Genomic DNA, 17,759 nt, shown 5'->3' on the forward strand with positions numbered 1-17,759 from the left:
AACATCCTACCCTGTCTAAGGAGCTATGGAGTAGCTGTCCTTTCACCACTTTCTTTTCTTTTTTTTTTTTGAAATGGAGTCTCGCTCTGTTGCTCAGGCTAGAGTGCAGAGGCGCTATCTTGGCACACTGCAACCTCTGCCTCTTGGGTTCAAGAGATTCCCCTGCCTCAACCTCCTGAGTAGCTGGGATTACAGGCGCCTGCCATTGCGCCCGGCTAATTTTTGTATTTTTGGTAGAGACGGGGTTTCACTGTCTTGGCCAGGCTGGTCCCGAACTCCTGACCTCGTGATCCACTCGCCTCGGCCTCCCAAAGTGTTGGGATTACAGGTGTGAGTCACCGCTCCCGGCCACCACTTTACTTTCTTAGTAAACTTGCTTTTGCTTTGCACTGCTAACTCGCTCTGAATTCCTTCTTGCCTAAGATCCAACAACTCTCTCTTGGGGTCTGGATCGGGACGCCTTTGCTGTAGCAGCCCTATCGCTCTTATCCACGGCACCTTCTCCTCACATAGGATTTGCCCAGAGGGTTCATGTGCTTTGATTCTAAGGCAAAAGTGCTTTTCCAGGTCTACTATCATTCAGTACCTGGCACGAGGTTTTTCGTCCTTAAAAAGGAGATTATTTGAAATGTACGTCGTGGTAATGGAGAGGTGTAGCCCGAGATGACATGGCGTTTTATTATTATTATTATTATTATTATTATTATTACAGAAGAATCTCAGCCCCCGCCCGCACTCTGCTCTCGAAGTCCCGCGACTCTCAGACCTCCAAGCAGGACTACAAATCAGAGGATTCTGGGGGAAGGAAGTGACGATCGGCGCAAAGCATGCTGGTCTCAGGCGGGCTCCGCTCAACAATCCTTCCTCCCAGCGTGGTTCCTGGAGTACCCAGTGTTGCAAGGAGTTTTTTAAACGGTATTTTTCTCGTTTGTCAGGATTAAACGTTAAGTACCACTTGGTTTTGAGTACAGCCTTATGTATCGTGTGGCTTTCCAGGACCAGAAATCTAAGCTCTAGAGCTGTAGCCTCTGGCCCCTCGTTTGTGCATCCTTCAAACAAATTTTAAGGGGCAGTTGTCATAAATCGGGTGCCTCTTGGTGGCGGGATCCAGCTGAGACAGAGCCAGAGAGTGAGTGGGTGGATATCAGGAGAGTTCTCTGCTTAAGTTGAGGAATGGGGCTAACTCCTTTCATCGATGGAAGGGAAAAGCAAGAGTTGAAGGGTTTGAGCATCATCTGCAGGCCAGAGTGAAAACGATTTGGAATGTGGTTGCGGACCGGAATAGATCTGGGCCAGATGAATTTCCCCAGACTGCACCTGCGGCAGCTCGGTGTCCCCCCACTCGGCTTCAGGCTGAACTGTACATATTAACTATTTTACTGATAAACAAAAATTCTCTTTTTTTTTTTTTTTTTTGAGACGGAGTTTCGCTCTTGTTACCCAGAGTGGAGTGCAACGGCGCGATCTCCGCTCACCTCAACCTCTGCCTCCTGGGTTCAAACAATTCTCCTGCCTCAGCCTCCCGAGTATCTGGGACTACAGGCGAACGCCACCACGCCCAGCTAATTTTTGCATTTTTTTAGTAGAGACGGGGTTTCACCGTGTTGACCAGGATGGTCTCGATCTCTTGACCTCATGATCCACCCGCCTCGGCCTCCCAAAGTGCTGGGATTATAGGTGTGAGCCACCGCGCCCGGCCAAAGTTTCCCTTTTTAATCATTCTCTCTCTTTCTCTCTTTTTTTTTTTTTTAAATAAGACGGGGTTTCACCATGTTGGTCAGGCTGGTCTTGAACCCCGACCTCAGGTGATCCACCCGCCTTGGCCTCCAAAGTACTTGGATTACAGGCGTGAGCCACCATGCCCGGCCAACAAAAATTCTCGAGCTGTCTTTACACGTGTTCTTTCCCCTAACTGTAGTATCAATTCCTTGTATATGTATTTACTTGTATTAAGTAGCTTATTACGAACTTGAGGCAAATCACAGATGTTCTCTGTCTCTAGGACAGGATGGAGATTAGGGATAAGACATTTGCTTAAGTGGAACATACATTAACCAGCATTGGTGGTTGTTTCAGATCTAGCCAGGTGGCAATCATGAGTGAATGGATGAAGAAAGGCCCCCTAGAATGGCAAGATTACATTTACAAAGAGGTCCGAGTGACAGCCAGTGAGAAGAACGAGTATAAAGGATGGGTTTTAACTACAGACCCAGTCTCTGCCAAGTGAGTATGCGTCCTACTTGCCTGAAATCTTTGATACACTTTTGTGCAGCCTGTATGTTATAGCCAAACTAAGAAAGCAGATAAAGGCTAATTATTAATATTTTCATATAAGAATTTTTTGTTTGTTTGAGACAGGGTCTCACTGTCACCCAGGCTGGAGTGCAGTCCTGCGATCTTGGCTCTCTGTAACCTCCACCTTGCAGGTTCAAGTGATTCTCCTGCTTCAGCCTCCAGAGTAGCTGGGACTACAGGCATTTGCCACCCATGCCTGGCTAATTTTTGTATTTTTTGTAGAGACAGGGTTTTGCCACGTTGCCCAGGTTGGTCTTGAACTCCTGAGCTCAAAGGATCTGCCCACGTTAGCCTCCCAAAGTGCTGGCATTACAGGCTGAGTCACTGTACCCAGCCTACATATAAGAACTTAACTGCTGGCGGGGCATGGTGGCTCATGCCTGTAATGCTAGCACTTTGGGAGGCCAAGGCAGGCAGATCATGAAGTCAAGAGATTGAGACCATCCTAGTCAACATGGTGAAACTCCTTCTCTACTAAAAACACAAAAATTAGCTGGGCGTAGTGTCGAGATTCTGTAATCTCAGCTACTCGGGAGGCTGAGGCAGGAGAATCGCTTGATCCCAGGTGTCGGAGGTTGTGGTAAGCCGAGATTGCACCATTGCACCCCAGCCTGGGCAATAAGAGCGAAATGCCATCTCAAAAAAAAAAAAGAACTTAACTGCCTTTGAACTAAGTGCTATTCCAACTACAAATTACCTTATCAGACCAGACAAGTTCATAGAAATGGGGCACAGAAATTATTCTTACTATACATATTTCTTTTTTGAGACAAAGTCTTGCTGTGTCATCTAGACTGGAGTGATGCAGTGGTGCAATCTCAGCTCACTGCAACTTCTGCCTCTCAGGTTCAAGCGATCCTTGTGCCTCAGCCTCCTGAGTAGCTGGGGTTACATGCATGTACCACCATGCCTGGCTAATTTTTGTATTTTTAGTAGAGATGGGGTTTCACCATGTTGGCCAGGCTGGTCTTGAACTCCTGACCTCAGGTTATCCGCCTGCCTTGGCCTTCCAAAGTATCAGGATTATAGGTGTGAGGCACTGCGTCCGGCCAATTTAATATATTTTTAATGGGAAGTTTCAAACATACACAAATGTGAAAATAGTAAAACAGACACTAACTTTACACTCCCTCCAAATATTTTAAATACAATTCTAGACATCATATAATTTTTTGGTTTTTTGTTTTTTTTTTTGAGATGGAGTCTAGCTCTGTCTCCTAGGCTGGAGTACAGTAGTGGGAGGATCTGGGCTCACTGCAACCTCCTGCTCCCGGGTCAAGTGATTTTGTGCCTCAGGCTCCTGAGTAGCAGTGACTACACGCCTGTGCCACCACACCTGGCTAATTTTTTTTTTGAGACAGAGTATCCCTCTGTCACTCAGGCTAGAGTACAGTGGAGCAGTGTTGGCTCACTACAGTCTCCACCTCCTGAGTTCAAGTGATTCCCCTGCCTCAGCCTTCTGAGTAGCTGGGAGAATTATAGGCAAGTACCACCACACCCGGCTAATTTTTGTATTTTTAGTAGAGACGGGATTTTGCCATGTTGGCCAGGCTGTCTCAAACTCCTGACCTCAGGTGTTCTGCCCACCTCGGTCTCCCAAAGTGCTAGGATTGCAGGTGTGAGCCACAGCACCTGGCCTAATTTTTATATTTTTAGTAGAAATGAGGTTTCACCATATTGGCCAGGCTGGTCTTGAACTCCTGACCTCAAGTGATCTGCCCACCTTGGCCTCCCAAAGTGCTAGGATTATAGGTGTGAGCCACAGTCCCCAGCCTATAATTTCATTTATAAGTATTTCAATATATCTTTTAAAAGATAAGGACTTTGTCATCCAACACGGTGGTTTAAAAAAAAAAGATAAGGACTTTTAAATAAATGTAACCACAATAACTTTTTTTTTTTCTTTTTGAGACAGAGTCTCACTCTCTTGCCCAGGCTGGAGTGCAGTGGCACAATCTCAGCTCACTGCAACCTCTGTCTCCTGGGTTCTAGCGATTCTCCGGCCTCAGCCTCCCAAGTAGCTGGGACTACAGATGCATATTTTTAGTAGAGATGAGTTTCACCATGTTAGCCAGGATGGTCTTGATCTCCTGACCTTATGATCCACCCACCTTGGCCTCCCAAAGTGTTGGGATTACAGGTGTGAGCCATGGCACCTGGCTTTTTTTTTTTTTCTTTTGAGGAGTCTTGCTCTGTTGCCCAGGCTAGAGTTCAGTGGCTCGATCTTGGCTCACTGCAACCTCTGCCTCCCAGGTTCAAGTGACTCTCCTGCCTCAGCCTCCCGAGTAGCTAGGATTACAGACGTGTGCTACCACACCCAGCTAATTTTAGTATTTTTAGTAGAGATGGTGTTTCACCATGTTGACCAGACTCTTCTCAAACTCCTGACCTCAAGTGATTCACCCACCTTGTCCTCCCAAAGTGCTGAGATTACAGGCTTGAGCCACTGTGTCTGGCCTAGTTACTGTTTTTTTAACTCTAAAAGTTAAATACCCTGCCTTCTTTTCTAATACACATTTAAGTCATTCATAACCCTTTTGTTTAATCCTTTAATTGTATCCCATAATGATTGTCTGTAAGCTAGGTAATAAGTTTACATGTTTAGGATCCTTAATGAATGCTTATTGAATAAATGGAAGCATTTGTTGGTGACAGGATTAATTTCAAACAGGAGAGAGTATCATCTATTATTCTAGTGACCTACTTGGGTCGATGATACCTCTGAACTTACTTTTCCTCCAAAGTATCGTCCTTGTGAACTTCCTTGAAGATGGCAGCATGTCCGTGACCGGAATTATGGGACATGCTGTGCAAACTGTTGAAACTGTGAATGAAGGGGACCATAGAGTGAGGGAGAAGCTGATGCATTTGTTTATGTCTGGAGACTGCAAAGCGTACAGCCAGGAGGATCTGGAAGAGAGAAAGAACAGCCTGAAGAAATGGCTCGAGAAGAACCACATCCCCATCACTGAACAGGGAGACTCTCCAAGGACTCTCTGTGTGGCTGGGGTCCTGACTATAGACCCACCATATGGGCCAGAAAATTGCAGCAGCTCTAATGAGATTATTCTGTCCCGTGTTCAGGATCTTATTGAAGGACATCTTACAGCTTCCCAATGAGAGGCCAGAAAGTGTGAACATACTGATTGAAAAAGACTATTTTTTATCCTTCATAAAATGTTTTGAATATGAAGTTCGCCATCCTATTGTAGAATTTTAAAGGTACCTTTGTAGGACTATAAAGGTACGTGAGTGTGTGTGTGTGTATGTGTTTTAATTCTTTGTTGTTTTGGTAAAATAAAAGGAGTGGGTTATGAGTGCTAATTTCCTTGGGAAATTAATGAACTAGGGCAAGGATAGCATTCCATGAATAAAATTAGCACAGGGACATCAGAATTGTATGGGTCTTTTCTTGTGATAGTGTTACATCCCCATTTTTGTTAGGCAAGAAAAGCATTTGGAAAACAATGTAATATGTTAGATTTAATATAAAATATTATGCTAAGATCACAGTCTTGTTAAATCTCTTGCATTAACTATATGTGTATCCTTTTTTGGTTAAAACTTGAAAGTTTTGACTACTAATAAAATCTTTTTTTTGAGACAGAGTTTCACTCTTGTTGCCCAGGCTGGAGTGCAATGAATGGCACAGTCTCAGCTCACTGCAACCTCCACCTCCCGGATTCAAACAATTCTCCTGCCTCAGCCTCATGAGTAGCTGGGATTACAGGCGTGTGCCACCTGCCCAGCTAATTTTTTATATTTTTAGTAAAGACGGGGTTTCTCCATGTTGGTCAGGCTGGTCTCAAGCTCCCAACCTCCAGTGATCCACTCACCTAGACCTCCCAAAGTGCTGGGATTATAGGTGTGAGCCACCTTGCCCTGTCTGTTTTTGTGTTGTGTGTGTGTGTGTGTGTGTGTGTGTGTGTGTGTGTGTGTGTGTTTAAGAGACAGGGTCTTGATATGTTGCCCAGGCTTGTCATGGGCTCAAGTGATCCTTCCACCTTGGCCTCCCAAAGTGCTGAGATTTTAGTTGTGAGCTACCACACCTAGCTGGAAGAAGTATTTTAAAACATTCAGGTTTCAGGGCCTTTGAATACAGTCCGATAACATAGCTATTTTCCTGCATAGTTGTCTAATAACAAGATGGTATAGCCCAATGCCTCTTGCACTTTAGCAAGCATCAGAATCAGCTGCAGGGCTTTTCAAAACAGATTGCTAGATTCTGATTCAGTAGTTCTAGTTGGGACCCAGGAATTTGTGTTTTCAACAAACTCCCAGATACTGATGTTACCATTCCCAGACCACACTTGCAGAAGCAGTTCAGAAACTTTGGGGAACCGAAAGTCCTTCCCTCACGGCTTCAAAGTTCCATGATCCTGAAAGCAAAATTTAGCACACATAGTCTTTCTCCTTGTGACTAAGACTCTCCTGTTCAAACCCTGGGATGTCTTCAGAAAGCAAATAGAAGGGGAATATGAACAAACTGAAGTCAGCATGGAAATGAATCTGACAAGATGAGGAAGGCCTTTGAAAATGAAGAAGCCAGCTGGGTGCCGTGGCTCATGCCTGTAATCCCAGCATTTTGGGAGGCTGGCGGGCGGATCACTTGAGACCAGGATTTGTGACCAGCCTGGGCAACATGGTGAAACCCCCTCTCTACTAAAAAAAATATTGGCTGGGTGCGGTGGCGTGTGCCTATAATCCCAGCTATTCTGGACGGTAAGGCATGAGAATCGCTTTAAATTGGGAGGTGGAGGTTGCAGTGAGCTGAGATTGTATGCACTCCAGCCTAGGTGACAGAACAAGACTTCATCTAAATGAATGAATGAATGAATGAATGCCTGCCATGTAGGAAATTATCCACAGCGTTGATTGGACTAAATGAATGAATGAATGAATGAATGAATGCCATGTAGGAAATTATCCACAGCGTCGATTGGACTTGATCTTGGCTCAGGGACCAGGCCTGGTGCCTTGATATTGGCAGATTTATTTGCCATCGGACTAATGAGCTGGGGACATTAACTGTTTCCTGGCAACTGAGTTCTCTGATGATTGTGTGAACAATTTGCCTGCAAACAAGACCTGAGTGCTTGAAAGGGTAAGTGATCCAGATCTGCCATAGAAACCTTCCTGTTAGGAAATTTCCCTAGCTAGTTCCTCAGCTAAGATTCTCCCCAGGAGTTTCACTCACCTGTTTCTGTTTCCTCCTTGGGGCTGTCAGCATCTGTGATTCCAGATTCCCCAGAGGGAGATTCCTCCCCAAAGCTGGTTCTATTTGCTGCCAGCTCTGGGCGGTAGCCAGGGCAGTCTTTGAACACATTATCAAGAATACTTTTTAAAGTAAAAGAGTGTTTTGACTTCTGTGTATTTTTGGTCTCCTTGAAAGCAAAGGTTTAATCTTTGCACTGATTTCTCACCATCCCTTTTTCATCTGATTTCCTAAATCCACTTTTTTCTTCTAAAGATACTGAAGTGGATTTTTCCATGCACTAAGTTTTTTTTTAAAGTGACATTTAAAACATTCACAATCATTTAATTTGCTGAGAATTGATGAAAATTTCACAATGGTTTTGTTTTAAGAGGCAAGGACCAGCCTGGCCAACATTGTGACACCCATCTCTATTTAAAAAAAAAAAAAGAGGCAAGGTCTCGCTCTGTCATCTAGGCTGGAATGCAGTGTCGAGATTATAGTTCACTGCAGCCTCAGACTCCCAGCCTCAAGTGATACTCCCATCTCAGCCTCCTCAGTAACTAGGACTACAGGCACGCACCACTCATGCAGCTAATTTTTTTTTTTCTTGGATCTGGAGTCTCATTCTGTTACACAGGCTGGAGTGCAGTGGCACCATCTAGGCTCACTGCAATCTCTGCCTCCCAGGTTGAAGTGATTCTCCTGCCTCAGCCTCCTGAGTACTGGGAACTACAAGCATGTACCACCACACCCAGCTAATTTTTTGTATTTTTTTAGTAGAGACGGGGTTTCACCAAGTTGGCCAGGGTGGTCTAAAACTCCTGACCTCAAGTGATCCACCCACCTCAGCCTTTTAAAATTTTGGGATTACAGGCATGAGCCACTGCACCTGGGCCCCATTAAGTGTATTTTTCAAGTAAAAATAAAATTATTCCAGTACCCATACATATTTTTTGCTGTTGCGTATTAGTTTTTAATCCTTTAAAAACTTTTAGGTAATTGTAATCAATGTATATACTTTTTCTTTGTTTCTGTAATATATATATATATATATATATATATATTTTTTTTTTTTTTTTTTTTTTTGAGACAGAGTTTTGCTCTTGTTGCCCAGGCTGGAGTGCAATGGCGCAATCTTGGCTTACTGCAACCTCTGCCTCTTGGGTTCAAGCGATTCTCCCGCCTCAGCCTCCCAAGTAGCTGGGATTACAGGTGTGCGCCACCACGCCTGGCTAATTTTGTATGTTTAGTAGAGACAGAGTTTCTCCATGTTGGTCAGGCTGGTCTCAAACTCCCGGCTTCAGGTGATCCGCCTGCCTTGGCCTCCCAAAGTGCTGGGATTACAAGTGTGAACCACAGTGCCCGGCCCATATTCTTTAAATTAAAAAAGTATGTTTTCTTAGACTTTACTGAGTTTTTAATTTTTTACTTTTTGATACAGGCCCTGGCTCTGTCACAGGTTGGAGTTCAATGGCAAAATCATAGGTCACTGCAGCCTTGATCTCCTAGTTTCAAGCAATCCTTCTGCCTCCAGGTGCAGGCCACCACATAGGCTTTTTTTTTATTATTATTATTAAAGTGAAAGTCTGGTTGTGCTGTCCAGTCTGGTTTTGAACTTCTGAGCTCAAACAATCCTCCCTTCTTAGCCTCCCAAAGTGCTGGGATTATAGGCTTGAGGCACTAACCACACCCAGCCTGTGTTTTTGATGATAGCAATTCTAGTTAGGTTGTGAAGCAGTATCTCTTGTGGTTTCATTTTGAATTTCCCTAGTGAGTTAGGATATTGAGCATCTTTTAATGTGCATATTAAACCATTTGTTTATCTTCTTTGGTGAAACGTTTATTCAGATATTTTGCCCCTCTGACTTTTTTTTTTTTTTTTTTTTTGCAACTTCTTCCAGGAAAGCACTCATTTTAAAAATAGGATGTTTGTGTACTTGAGTGCTAATAGTTCTATATTCTAGAAACAAGTGCTTTAAAAGATAAATAATTTTCTAGGCTGGGCGCTGTGGCTCACACCTGTAATCCCAGCACTTTGGGAGGTTGAGGCAGGTGGATCACCTGAGGCTGGGAGTTCAAGACCAACCTGACCAACATGGAGAAACCCCATCTCTACTAAAAATACAAAATTAGGCCGGGCGCGGTGGCTCACACCTGTCAGCCTAGCACTTTGGGAGGCCGAGGTGGGTGGATCACCTGAGGTCAGGAGTTCAAGACCAGCCTGGTGAAACCCCATCTTTATAAAAAAAAAAAAGGAAGAAAAATTTTAAAAATATACAAAATTAGCCAGGCATGGTGGCACATGCCTGTAATCCCAGCTACTCGGGAGGCTGAGGCACGAGAATCACCTGAACCCGAGAGGTGGAGGTTGAAATGAGCCGAGACTGTCACTGCACTCCAGCCTGGGTGACAGAGCAAGACTCTGGAGAGAGAGAGAGAGAGAGAGATATTTAAGTAGCAAACATTAGAAGCATAAATGTGGAGGACATTTTTGCAACCCCAATATGGGTTTCAAACTAGCCAAGTAGCAAACATTAATTATAAACTAGACAATTGGCTTTCTTGTTAGCTAATTAGATTACATGCTTCAATTAATTGTCTTACTGTAAAAAAGGATGGTATAAATATTTATGAGCTAGAAGTTGTAGCAACAGCTAGAGTTTAAATGGGAAGGTGCACAGGTAAATTTCAGAGACAGAAGGGCACCATTAACGGAAATGTTTCTAATTACTGATTGTTTTGCTTTTGTTCTATAATCAGTGGATTAGTTTCTTTGCCACGTGGGATAGTCCCTTGGTGCCCACCCTATAGCATGGTTCCTGATTTGTAAAGACATCTGTCCTCTAAGGAGCATAGCATGTCTTCACCATTCTGTCTGGTAATCTTACTAATAATTAAGTCCTAAAACAAACTGATTTTTCCAGTTCACACTATAGGAGAAGCATTACTGACCCTAGAAACTAAAGTTTCTAATTAGGCTTCACTAGACATTTAAACATTGTACAGTCAACTGGGAGGATGAGGTGGGTGGATCACCTGAGGTCAGGAGTTTAAGACCAGCCTGGGCATCATGGTGAAACCCCATCTTTATAAAAACAAACAAAAACAAAAAAAATTTCTTCAAATTCTTAAATACTCACAATTCTTGATAACAGCACAATGTACACACAAGCTCTTATTCACACAGCACATGTTTATTAGAGTTGATTTGGCAGAGATTTTCACTTTCTTTTTCTTTTTTTTTTTTTTTGAGACAGTCTTGCTCTGTCACCCAGGCTGAAGTGCAGTGGCACTCTGCTCACTGCAACCTCTGCCTCCTGGGTTCAAGTGATTCTCCTGCCTCAGCCTCCTGAGTAGCTGGGATTACAGGCATGTGCCACGACACCTGGCTAATTTTTTTATATTTTTGTAGAGATGAAGTTTCACCATGTTGGCCAGGCTGGTCTTGAACTCCTGACCTCAGGTTATCCACCTGCCTCAGCTTCCCAAAGTGCTGGGATAACAGGCGTGAGCCACCGTGCCCAGCTGAGATTTTCACTTTCTGTAGTCCAAAATATATTTTCATTTTCAGAGATGTCGGCATAATTTACACCTAATAACTCTTAGACTTTGTTAGTGATTACTTACCTCATTTTGTTTAAAGCAGGGTTTTCTTTACCTTGGCCATTTGACATTTTGGACTGAATAATTTTGTGTTTGGGTATCCTGTGGCTTGCGGGATTTTTAGTAGCATCCCTGGCCTCTAAGCAATAGATGCCAGTAGCACCTCCCACCCCACAAGCTGTGAAAACCAACAGTATCTTTGGACATTGCCAAATGTTCCCTGCCCTCTCAAAACTGTCCCCATTTGAAAACCATTAGTTTAAAACAAATAAAAACTACATCGAGCCGGGTACAGAGGCTCAAGCCTGGAATCCCAGTACTTTGGGAGGCAGAGGTGGGTGGATTGCTTGGGCCCTGGAATTGGAGACCAGCCTAGGCAATGGCAAAACCTCATTTCTACTAAAAGTACAAAAAAAAAAAAAAAATTCCTGGGAAGAGAAAAAAAACTTTTTTTAAATTAGCCTGGTATGATGGTGGATGCCTGTAATCCCAGTTACTCAAGAGGCTGAGGTGGGAGGATCACTTGAGCCTGAGAGGCAGAGATCACACCGCTGCACTCCAGCCTGGCCTACAGAGCAAGACCCTGTCTCAAAAAACAAAAACACAAAGAAACCCCTACATTGTTCCTGGGTGAGGAAACTTCTTTATAGTCTTTGTACAGGATAGGGCCCCATATTTGTTAATCTCTATGGACAAATAAAGTTTTATTTGAAAGGCTAACATTGTTATTAAAATAGATTTGAAACTCAAGGATAGACCAGCCTGGGCAACATTGTGAAACCCTGACTCTACAAAAAGTACAAAAAATTAGCTGGCCATGGTGGCATGTGCCTATAGGCCTAGCTACTCTGGAAGCTGAGGTAGGAGGCTCAACCCTGAGCCCAGAAGGTTGAGGCTGCAGTGAGCAGTGATCATGCCACTGTACTCTAGTGGCATTGGAGTGAGACTCTATCTCAAAAAAAAAAAAAAAGCTTTGGTTCAGTGGCTCATGCCTGTAATCCCAGCACTTTGAGAGGCTGAGGTGGGTGGATCACAAGGTCAGGAGTTCGAGACCAGCCTGACCAACATGATGAAACCCTGTCTCTACTAAAAATACAAAATGTAGCTGGGTATGGTGCTGCACGCCTGTAATCCCAGCTACTGAGAAGGCTGAGGTAGGAGAATTGCTTGAACCCGGGAGGCAGAGGTTGCAGTGAGCTGATATTGCGCCTCTGCACTCCAGCCTGGGTGACAGAGCGAGACTCCATCTCAAAACAAAAAAAGAGAAACCCAAGGATGGAATGAAGGAAAACTTACTCAAAGTGAAATCTCAGGATATAAATGATCTTCTTGGCTGCTAGCCTGTCTTTTATTATTACTTTCTTTTGTCCACCTGGTTCATTGTCTTTTTTTTTTTTTTTTTTGAGATGGAGTTTCACTCTTGTTGCCCAGGCTGGAGTGCAATGGTGCAATCTTGGTTCACTGCAACCTCCACTTCCCAGGTTCAAGGGGTTCTCCTGCCTTAGCCTCCCAAGTAGCTGGGATTACAGGCATGCGCCACCATGCCCGGCTAATTTTGTATTTTTCAAACAGACAGGGTTTTACCATGTTGGTCAGGCTGGTCTCAAATTCCCGACCTCAGATAATCCACCCGTCTCAGGCTCCCAAAGTGTTGGGATTACAGGCGTGAGCCACCATGCCCGGCCTCATTGTCCTTTATTACCATGGAAGAAAACCAGACATGGGTCATCTCTATAGTATAAATTGATTCAACATAGAAGGAAAAATAACTCCTTCAGGCCATTTTCAGTAAAACCTAGGATGGAGGAGGTAGCAGTTACCGCATTTTCTCAATAAGGGAATAATTTTAAAAAACGTCACCAAAGTGCTCTTGCTGAAAATGTTTATTAAATAATTATATATTATTATACCTGACTTCTCAATGTTGTGGTTGTAGCAAATCAGGGATCACTTTAAACATTGATTTTCGTTGCTGGTAGTTATGAGATTGGACCGAATTTCCAAGCCCACCCTGTAGAAGTTACTTTTCCAAACAAATGTCTCATAATGGTTTTTGTTGCTATTTCTCTCCTAAAAAATTCAGAGAGGTGAAAAAATCTAGGTGACTGGATTCTAAGTCCCTTATCATAGCTATCTCAGTTGGGGCCCTGTGTCCTGGCTTATTTCGTCAATTTAGCCAGGTATGAACTGACTCAGGAGCAGCCCCGGGGCTAGCCTAGATGGGGCAAAGAGGCTGAACTATCTTGGGGAACAGGTTGTTCATGTTTGGGTTGCTGCCCTGTATCTTTTTTGTTTGGTAGGTTGTTTGGGACGGGATCTAGATATCAAAGTCCCAGCTACTTGGGAGGCTAGAGTCCTGTGGCAGGATCGCAGCTTACTGCAGCTTCGACCTCTCTAGGCTCCAGGTGATCCTCCTGCCTCAGCCTCCCAAGTAGCTGGGACTATAGGTGCACGCTACCATGCCTGGCTAATTTTCTTTTTATTTGTATTTTTTGTAGAGACAGGGTCTCCCTATGTTGTCCAGGCTGGTCTCAAACTTCTGGGTTCAAGCAGTCCTCCTGCCTTGGCCTCCCAAAGTGCTGGGATTACAGGCATGAGCCACCATGCCTGGTTGTCCTGTATTTTTATGAAACTTGATTCCTCTAATTCCTGAGGGTTCATGAATGACAGGGCATGAGTGTTTCTCCAAAAGAACTCCCTTTTTCTGCTGTTTGATAAAACAAATTACTAAAACATGTAAGATTTTAAAGCCCCTTAGGTATAAGTGATTGGCTATAAATCCCATCTAAGACCAATCTCCTTGATAAATAATTTTAGTGGTGATGACTTAGAAATGGCAGAAAGTCTCTCCATGTTAATGATTCATCATGGTTAACTGTTCATACAGTCATTCCATAGCTTTACATTTATGGGACCAAAAGACATGGGAGAAGCCTATCACTCTGGAACAATCTGAAACTATTGCTCTGACAACAAACTGAATGAGTTGTTTCTATGTTGTTTCCATTTAGGGCACCTCTGTACTATGATCATGCAAATATTGACTGACACAGATTTGTGACCAAGATCTAACTTCTGAAAACAACAACTAGCCTTGTATTTATTAACTAGCTAAGTATTTTAAGCAAACTTTCTTCCTGCAAGTGGGGGAAAATAAGCCGGAGGAATTATGCTTAATTCCCGCGTGATTTAGGAGGAAAACGCCAGCCTCTGCCCAGGCTCGTTCAAGCATAATAATGGCAGCGTGAGCATATCCTGTTGCCTCCAGGAATCCATTATTTATGTGGCAACTGAGTGACACCCATAAGACACCCTCAATAGTGTGAAGCCCGAGTTCACCTGCTATGGGCCTTGCAATCGAGAAAACAGCACAGATTGGAGTCCCCACAGAGCCAGCCTGGGCTGCACCTGGAAAATCACATCCTCAGTCTTAATGCCTTACATTTGCTATATTTTAATTTTACAAAGTACTTTCACAAGATCTTTTTTTTTTTTTTTTTTTTTTTTTTTTTTTTTTGTGAGATGGAGTCTTGCTCTGTCGCCTGGGCTGGAGGGCAGTGGAGTGATCTTGGCTCACTGCAATCTCTGCCTCCAGGGTTCAAGTGATTCTCCTGCCTCAGCCTCCCAAGTAGCCGGGATTACAGGCATGAGCCACCATGCCCAGCCCACAATATCTTATTTTATGATAATCTCTTAGGAACATGTTCAAACCATTCCCTAGAAAGAAAAAGGAACTAACATTTACCATATGCCTGGACTTAGATTTTTATATAAATTAAGCTGCTCAGATAATATTAAATAGAAGGAGGATAAAGATCAAAGTTCATTACTTGCCAGGGAGTTTGAGTTGTAATAACCTGATATGGAACTCAAGGAGGAAGACAAAGCTCATGCCTTGTTATCCTGTGACCCTTCTAGCAGAATGCTTAGCTAATCTCACTTCTTAAGATCTTCCCAATTAGTCACAGTAAAATAGAAGAGCAGATTTGTTTCAGGGCAAGTATTTTATCAATGTTGTTCCCTTGCTAGATTCCAATAGAAGTAAAACAATTATTTTTATTTTTATTTATTTATTTAGAGATGGAGTCTTGCTTTGTGGCCCAGGCTGGAGTGCAGTGGTGCAATCTTGGCTCATCACAACCTCTGCCTCCTGGGTCCTGGTTCAGGACCTCCTCAGCCTCCTGAGTAGCTGGGATTATAGGCCTGCCTCACTATGTATGCCTAGCTAATTTTTGTATTTTTGGTAGAGACAGGCTTTTACCATGTTGGCCAGGCTGGTCTTGAACTCCTGACCTCCTGACTTGGCATCCCAAAGTGCTGGGATTACAGGTGTCAGCCACTGAACCGGGATTTATTTTTATTTTTATTTTTGAGATGAACTCTCGCTCTGTTGCCAGGGCTGGAGTACAATGGCGTGGTGCAATCTCGGCTCACTGCAACCTCCACCTTCCAGTTTCAAGTGATTCTCCTGCCTCAGGCCTCAGCCACCTCTGCCCTCCCCGCCTGCAGAATAGCTGGGATTAGTCTCATGCCATTACGCCCAGTTAATTTTTTTGTGTCTTTAGTAGAGATGGGGTTTCACCATGTTGGCCAGGCTGGTCTCAAACTCCTGACCTCATGATCCACCCACCTCGGCCTCCCAAAGTGCTGGGAATACAGGCATGAGCCCCCACACCTGGCCAGTAAAACAAATATTTAAGAAATTATTTACCAAGCTCTCCATAAATTACATTAAATGCTGACCATCTTGTTGGGGGTTATAAATCCTTGAAATACTATAGTGCATTCTGATTTATCTTTCTTTTTTTCTTTTTTTTTTGTTTTCTTTTTTTGACACAGAGTTTCATTCTTGTTGTCCAGGATGGAGTGCAATGGTGCGATTGATCTTGGCTCACTGCAACCTCTGCCTCCCCTTTCAGGTGATTCTCCTGCCTCAGCCTTCCAAATAGCTTGGGATTACAGGTATGCGCTACCACACCCGGCTAATTTTGTAGTTTTAGTAGAGATGGGTTTTCACCATGTTGGTCAGGCTGGTCTTGAACTCCTGACCTTGTGATCCACCTGCCTCGGCCTCCCAAAGTGCTGGTGTGAGCCAGTGCGCCCAGGCTGCATTATGATCTTTCATTGTAAAGAAGTAATTTTATTTCATTTTTTATTTTATTATTTTACCGCTGAGTTTAAGAAGTTTAGTCTTTGGGGTGAGGATTTTCTTACTTAATGCCTTATGTCAAGTACTGAGACCAGCTCAGCCATAGAGACCCCCACCCAGGCAGCGCTGAAGGAACTGAGAAGCAGACACCTAGATAGAACCGCAAAGTGGGTCTATCCAGGAGGCCAACAGCCTTCTGAGCTGAGAGCCTCAGGGGCTGACAGCATTCTGGGCTGAGGGCCTCCAGCTGATTCTGACCCACGCATTTATTCTCTCTGAACAGGTGATTATTATTAACAACAAATGTTCAGTATTTTCTCATAACACAAAAATATACCAAGTAGGCAGCTAGTGCACACTTACCACTGATCACAGACAAACTAAAAAGTATTCTCCATGAGGGAGCTACAAGGGCAGGGTCAGATGTCCTGCACTTAAAGAATTGTTTTAGCTGGTGTATGATATTTATATATTGTCCTGCCACTTTAGAATCCCAAATAGTTTTCTACTTGGGGCGGGGGTGGTGGCTAGGTTTTCCTCGCCATTGTTCTCAGCAAACAATATATTCTATCATACATTCCGCATTTCTCAGCAATCACACACCTAGCATTTCTCAACAGTCAAGGCGTCTCAATCTTTTTCACATTCTGGCAAATCTATACCATGACAGTTTTTGTGCATCTATATGTGGTTGGAAGTGACCATCCAAGAGGTGACTTCCCCAATTTCACTGGGTGGAAAGTTTTGCTGTTAATTATCTCCCATCTGAGTGCTCTGGGGCAAACTTGTGTTAAAAGCTGCAGGTCCACTTGGGCAGATGGCTCTGGCTAGGGTGGCATGAGTACCACAATAGCACCAAAAGTGAAAACTGATTCTTAAAAACTTTTTTAGGCTGAGCGTGATGGCTCATGCCTATAATCCCAGCACTTTGGGAGGCTGAGGCAGGTGGATCACCTGAGGTCAGGAGTTCGAAACCAGCCTGGCCAACATGGTGAAACTCCATCTTTACTAAAATTATACAAAAATTTTTTTTTTTTTTTCTTTGAGATGGAGTTTCGCTCTCCTTACCCAGGCTGGAGTGCAATGGCGTGATCTTGGCTCACCGCAACCTCCGCCTCCTGGGTTTAGGCAATTCTCCTGCCTCAGCCTCCTGAGTAGCTGGGATTACAGGCACGCGCCACCATGCCCAGCTAATTTTTTGTGTTTTTAGTAGAGACAGGGTTTCACCGTGTTGACCAGAATGGTCTCGATCTCTTGACCTCATGATCCACTCGCCTCGGCCTCCCAAAGTGCTGGGATTACAGGCGTGAGCCACTGCGCCCGGCAAAATTATACAAAATTAACCAGGCATGATGGTGCATGCCTGTAGTCCCGGCTACTCAGGAGGCTAAGGCAGGAGAATCGCTTGAACCTGGGAGGCGAAAGTTGCGGTGAGCCAAGAATGCACCACTGCACTCCAGCCTGGGCAACAGGAGTGAAATTCCATCTCAAAAAAAAAAAAAAAAAAAAAAAAAA

At 43.9% G+C, this 17,759-nt stretch overlaps 1 protein-coding gene across 1 annotated transcript; it reads left to right on the plus strand.

The window, feature by feature from the left end:
* The first annotated feature begins 830 nt into the window (after positions 1–830).
* Positions 831–5,897, plus strand: GEMIN6 (gem nuclear organelle associated protein 6). The gene is made up of 3 exons (XM_012475424.2): positions 831–915; positions 2,077–2,223; positions 5,040–5,897. The coding sequence occupies exons 2-3, from the start codon at positions 2,096–2,098 to the stop codon at positions 5,413–5,415; spliced, it is 504 nt and encodes a 167-aa protein (XP_012330847.1). The 5' UTR covers positions 831–915; positions 2,077–2,095; the 3' UTR covers positions 5,416–5,897.
* The last annotated feature ends 11,862 nt before the right edge of the window (positions 5,898–17,759 follow it).

The sequence above is a fragment of the Aotus nancymaae genome, unplaced genomic scaffold (genome assembly GCF_030222135.1).
Source record: "Aotus nancymaae isolate 86718 unplaced genomic scaffold, 86718_ANA_hifiasm-v0.15.2.pri h1tg000057l, whole genome shotgun sequence".
Taxonomy (NCBI): Eukaryota; Metazoa; Chordata; class Mammalia; order Primates; family Aotidae; genus Aotus; species Aotus nancymaae.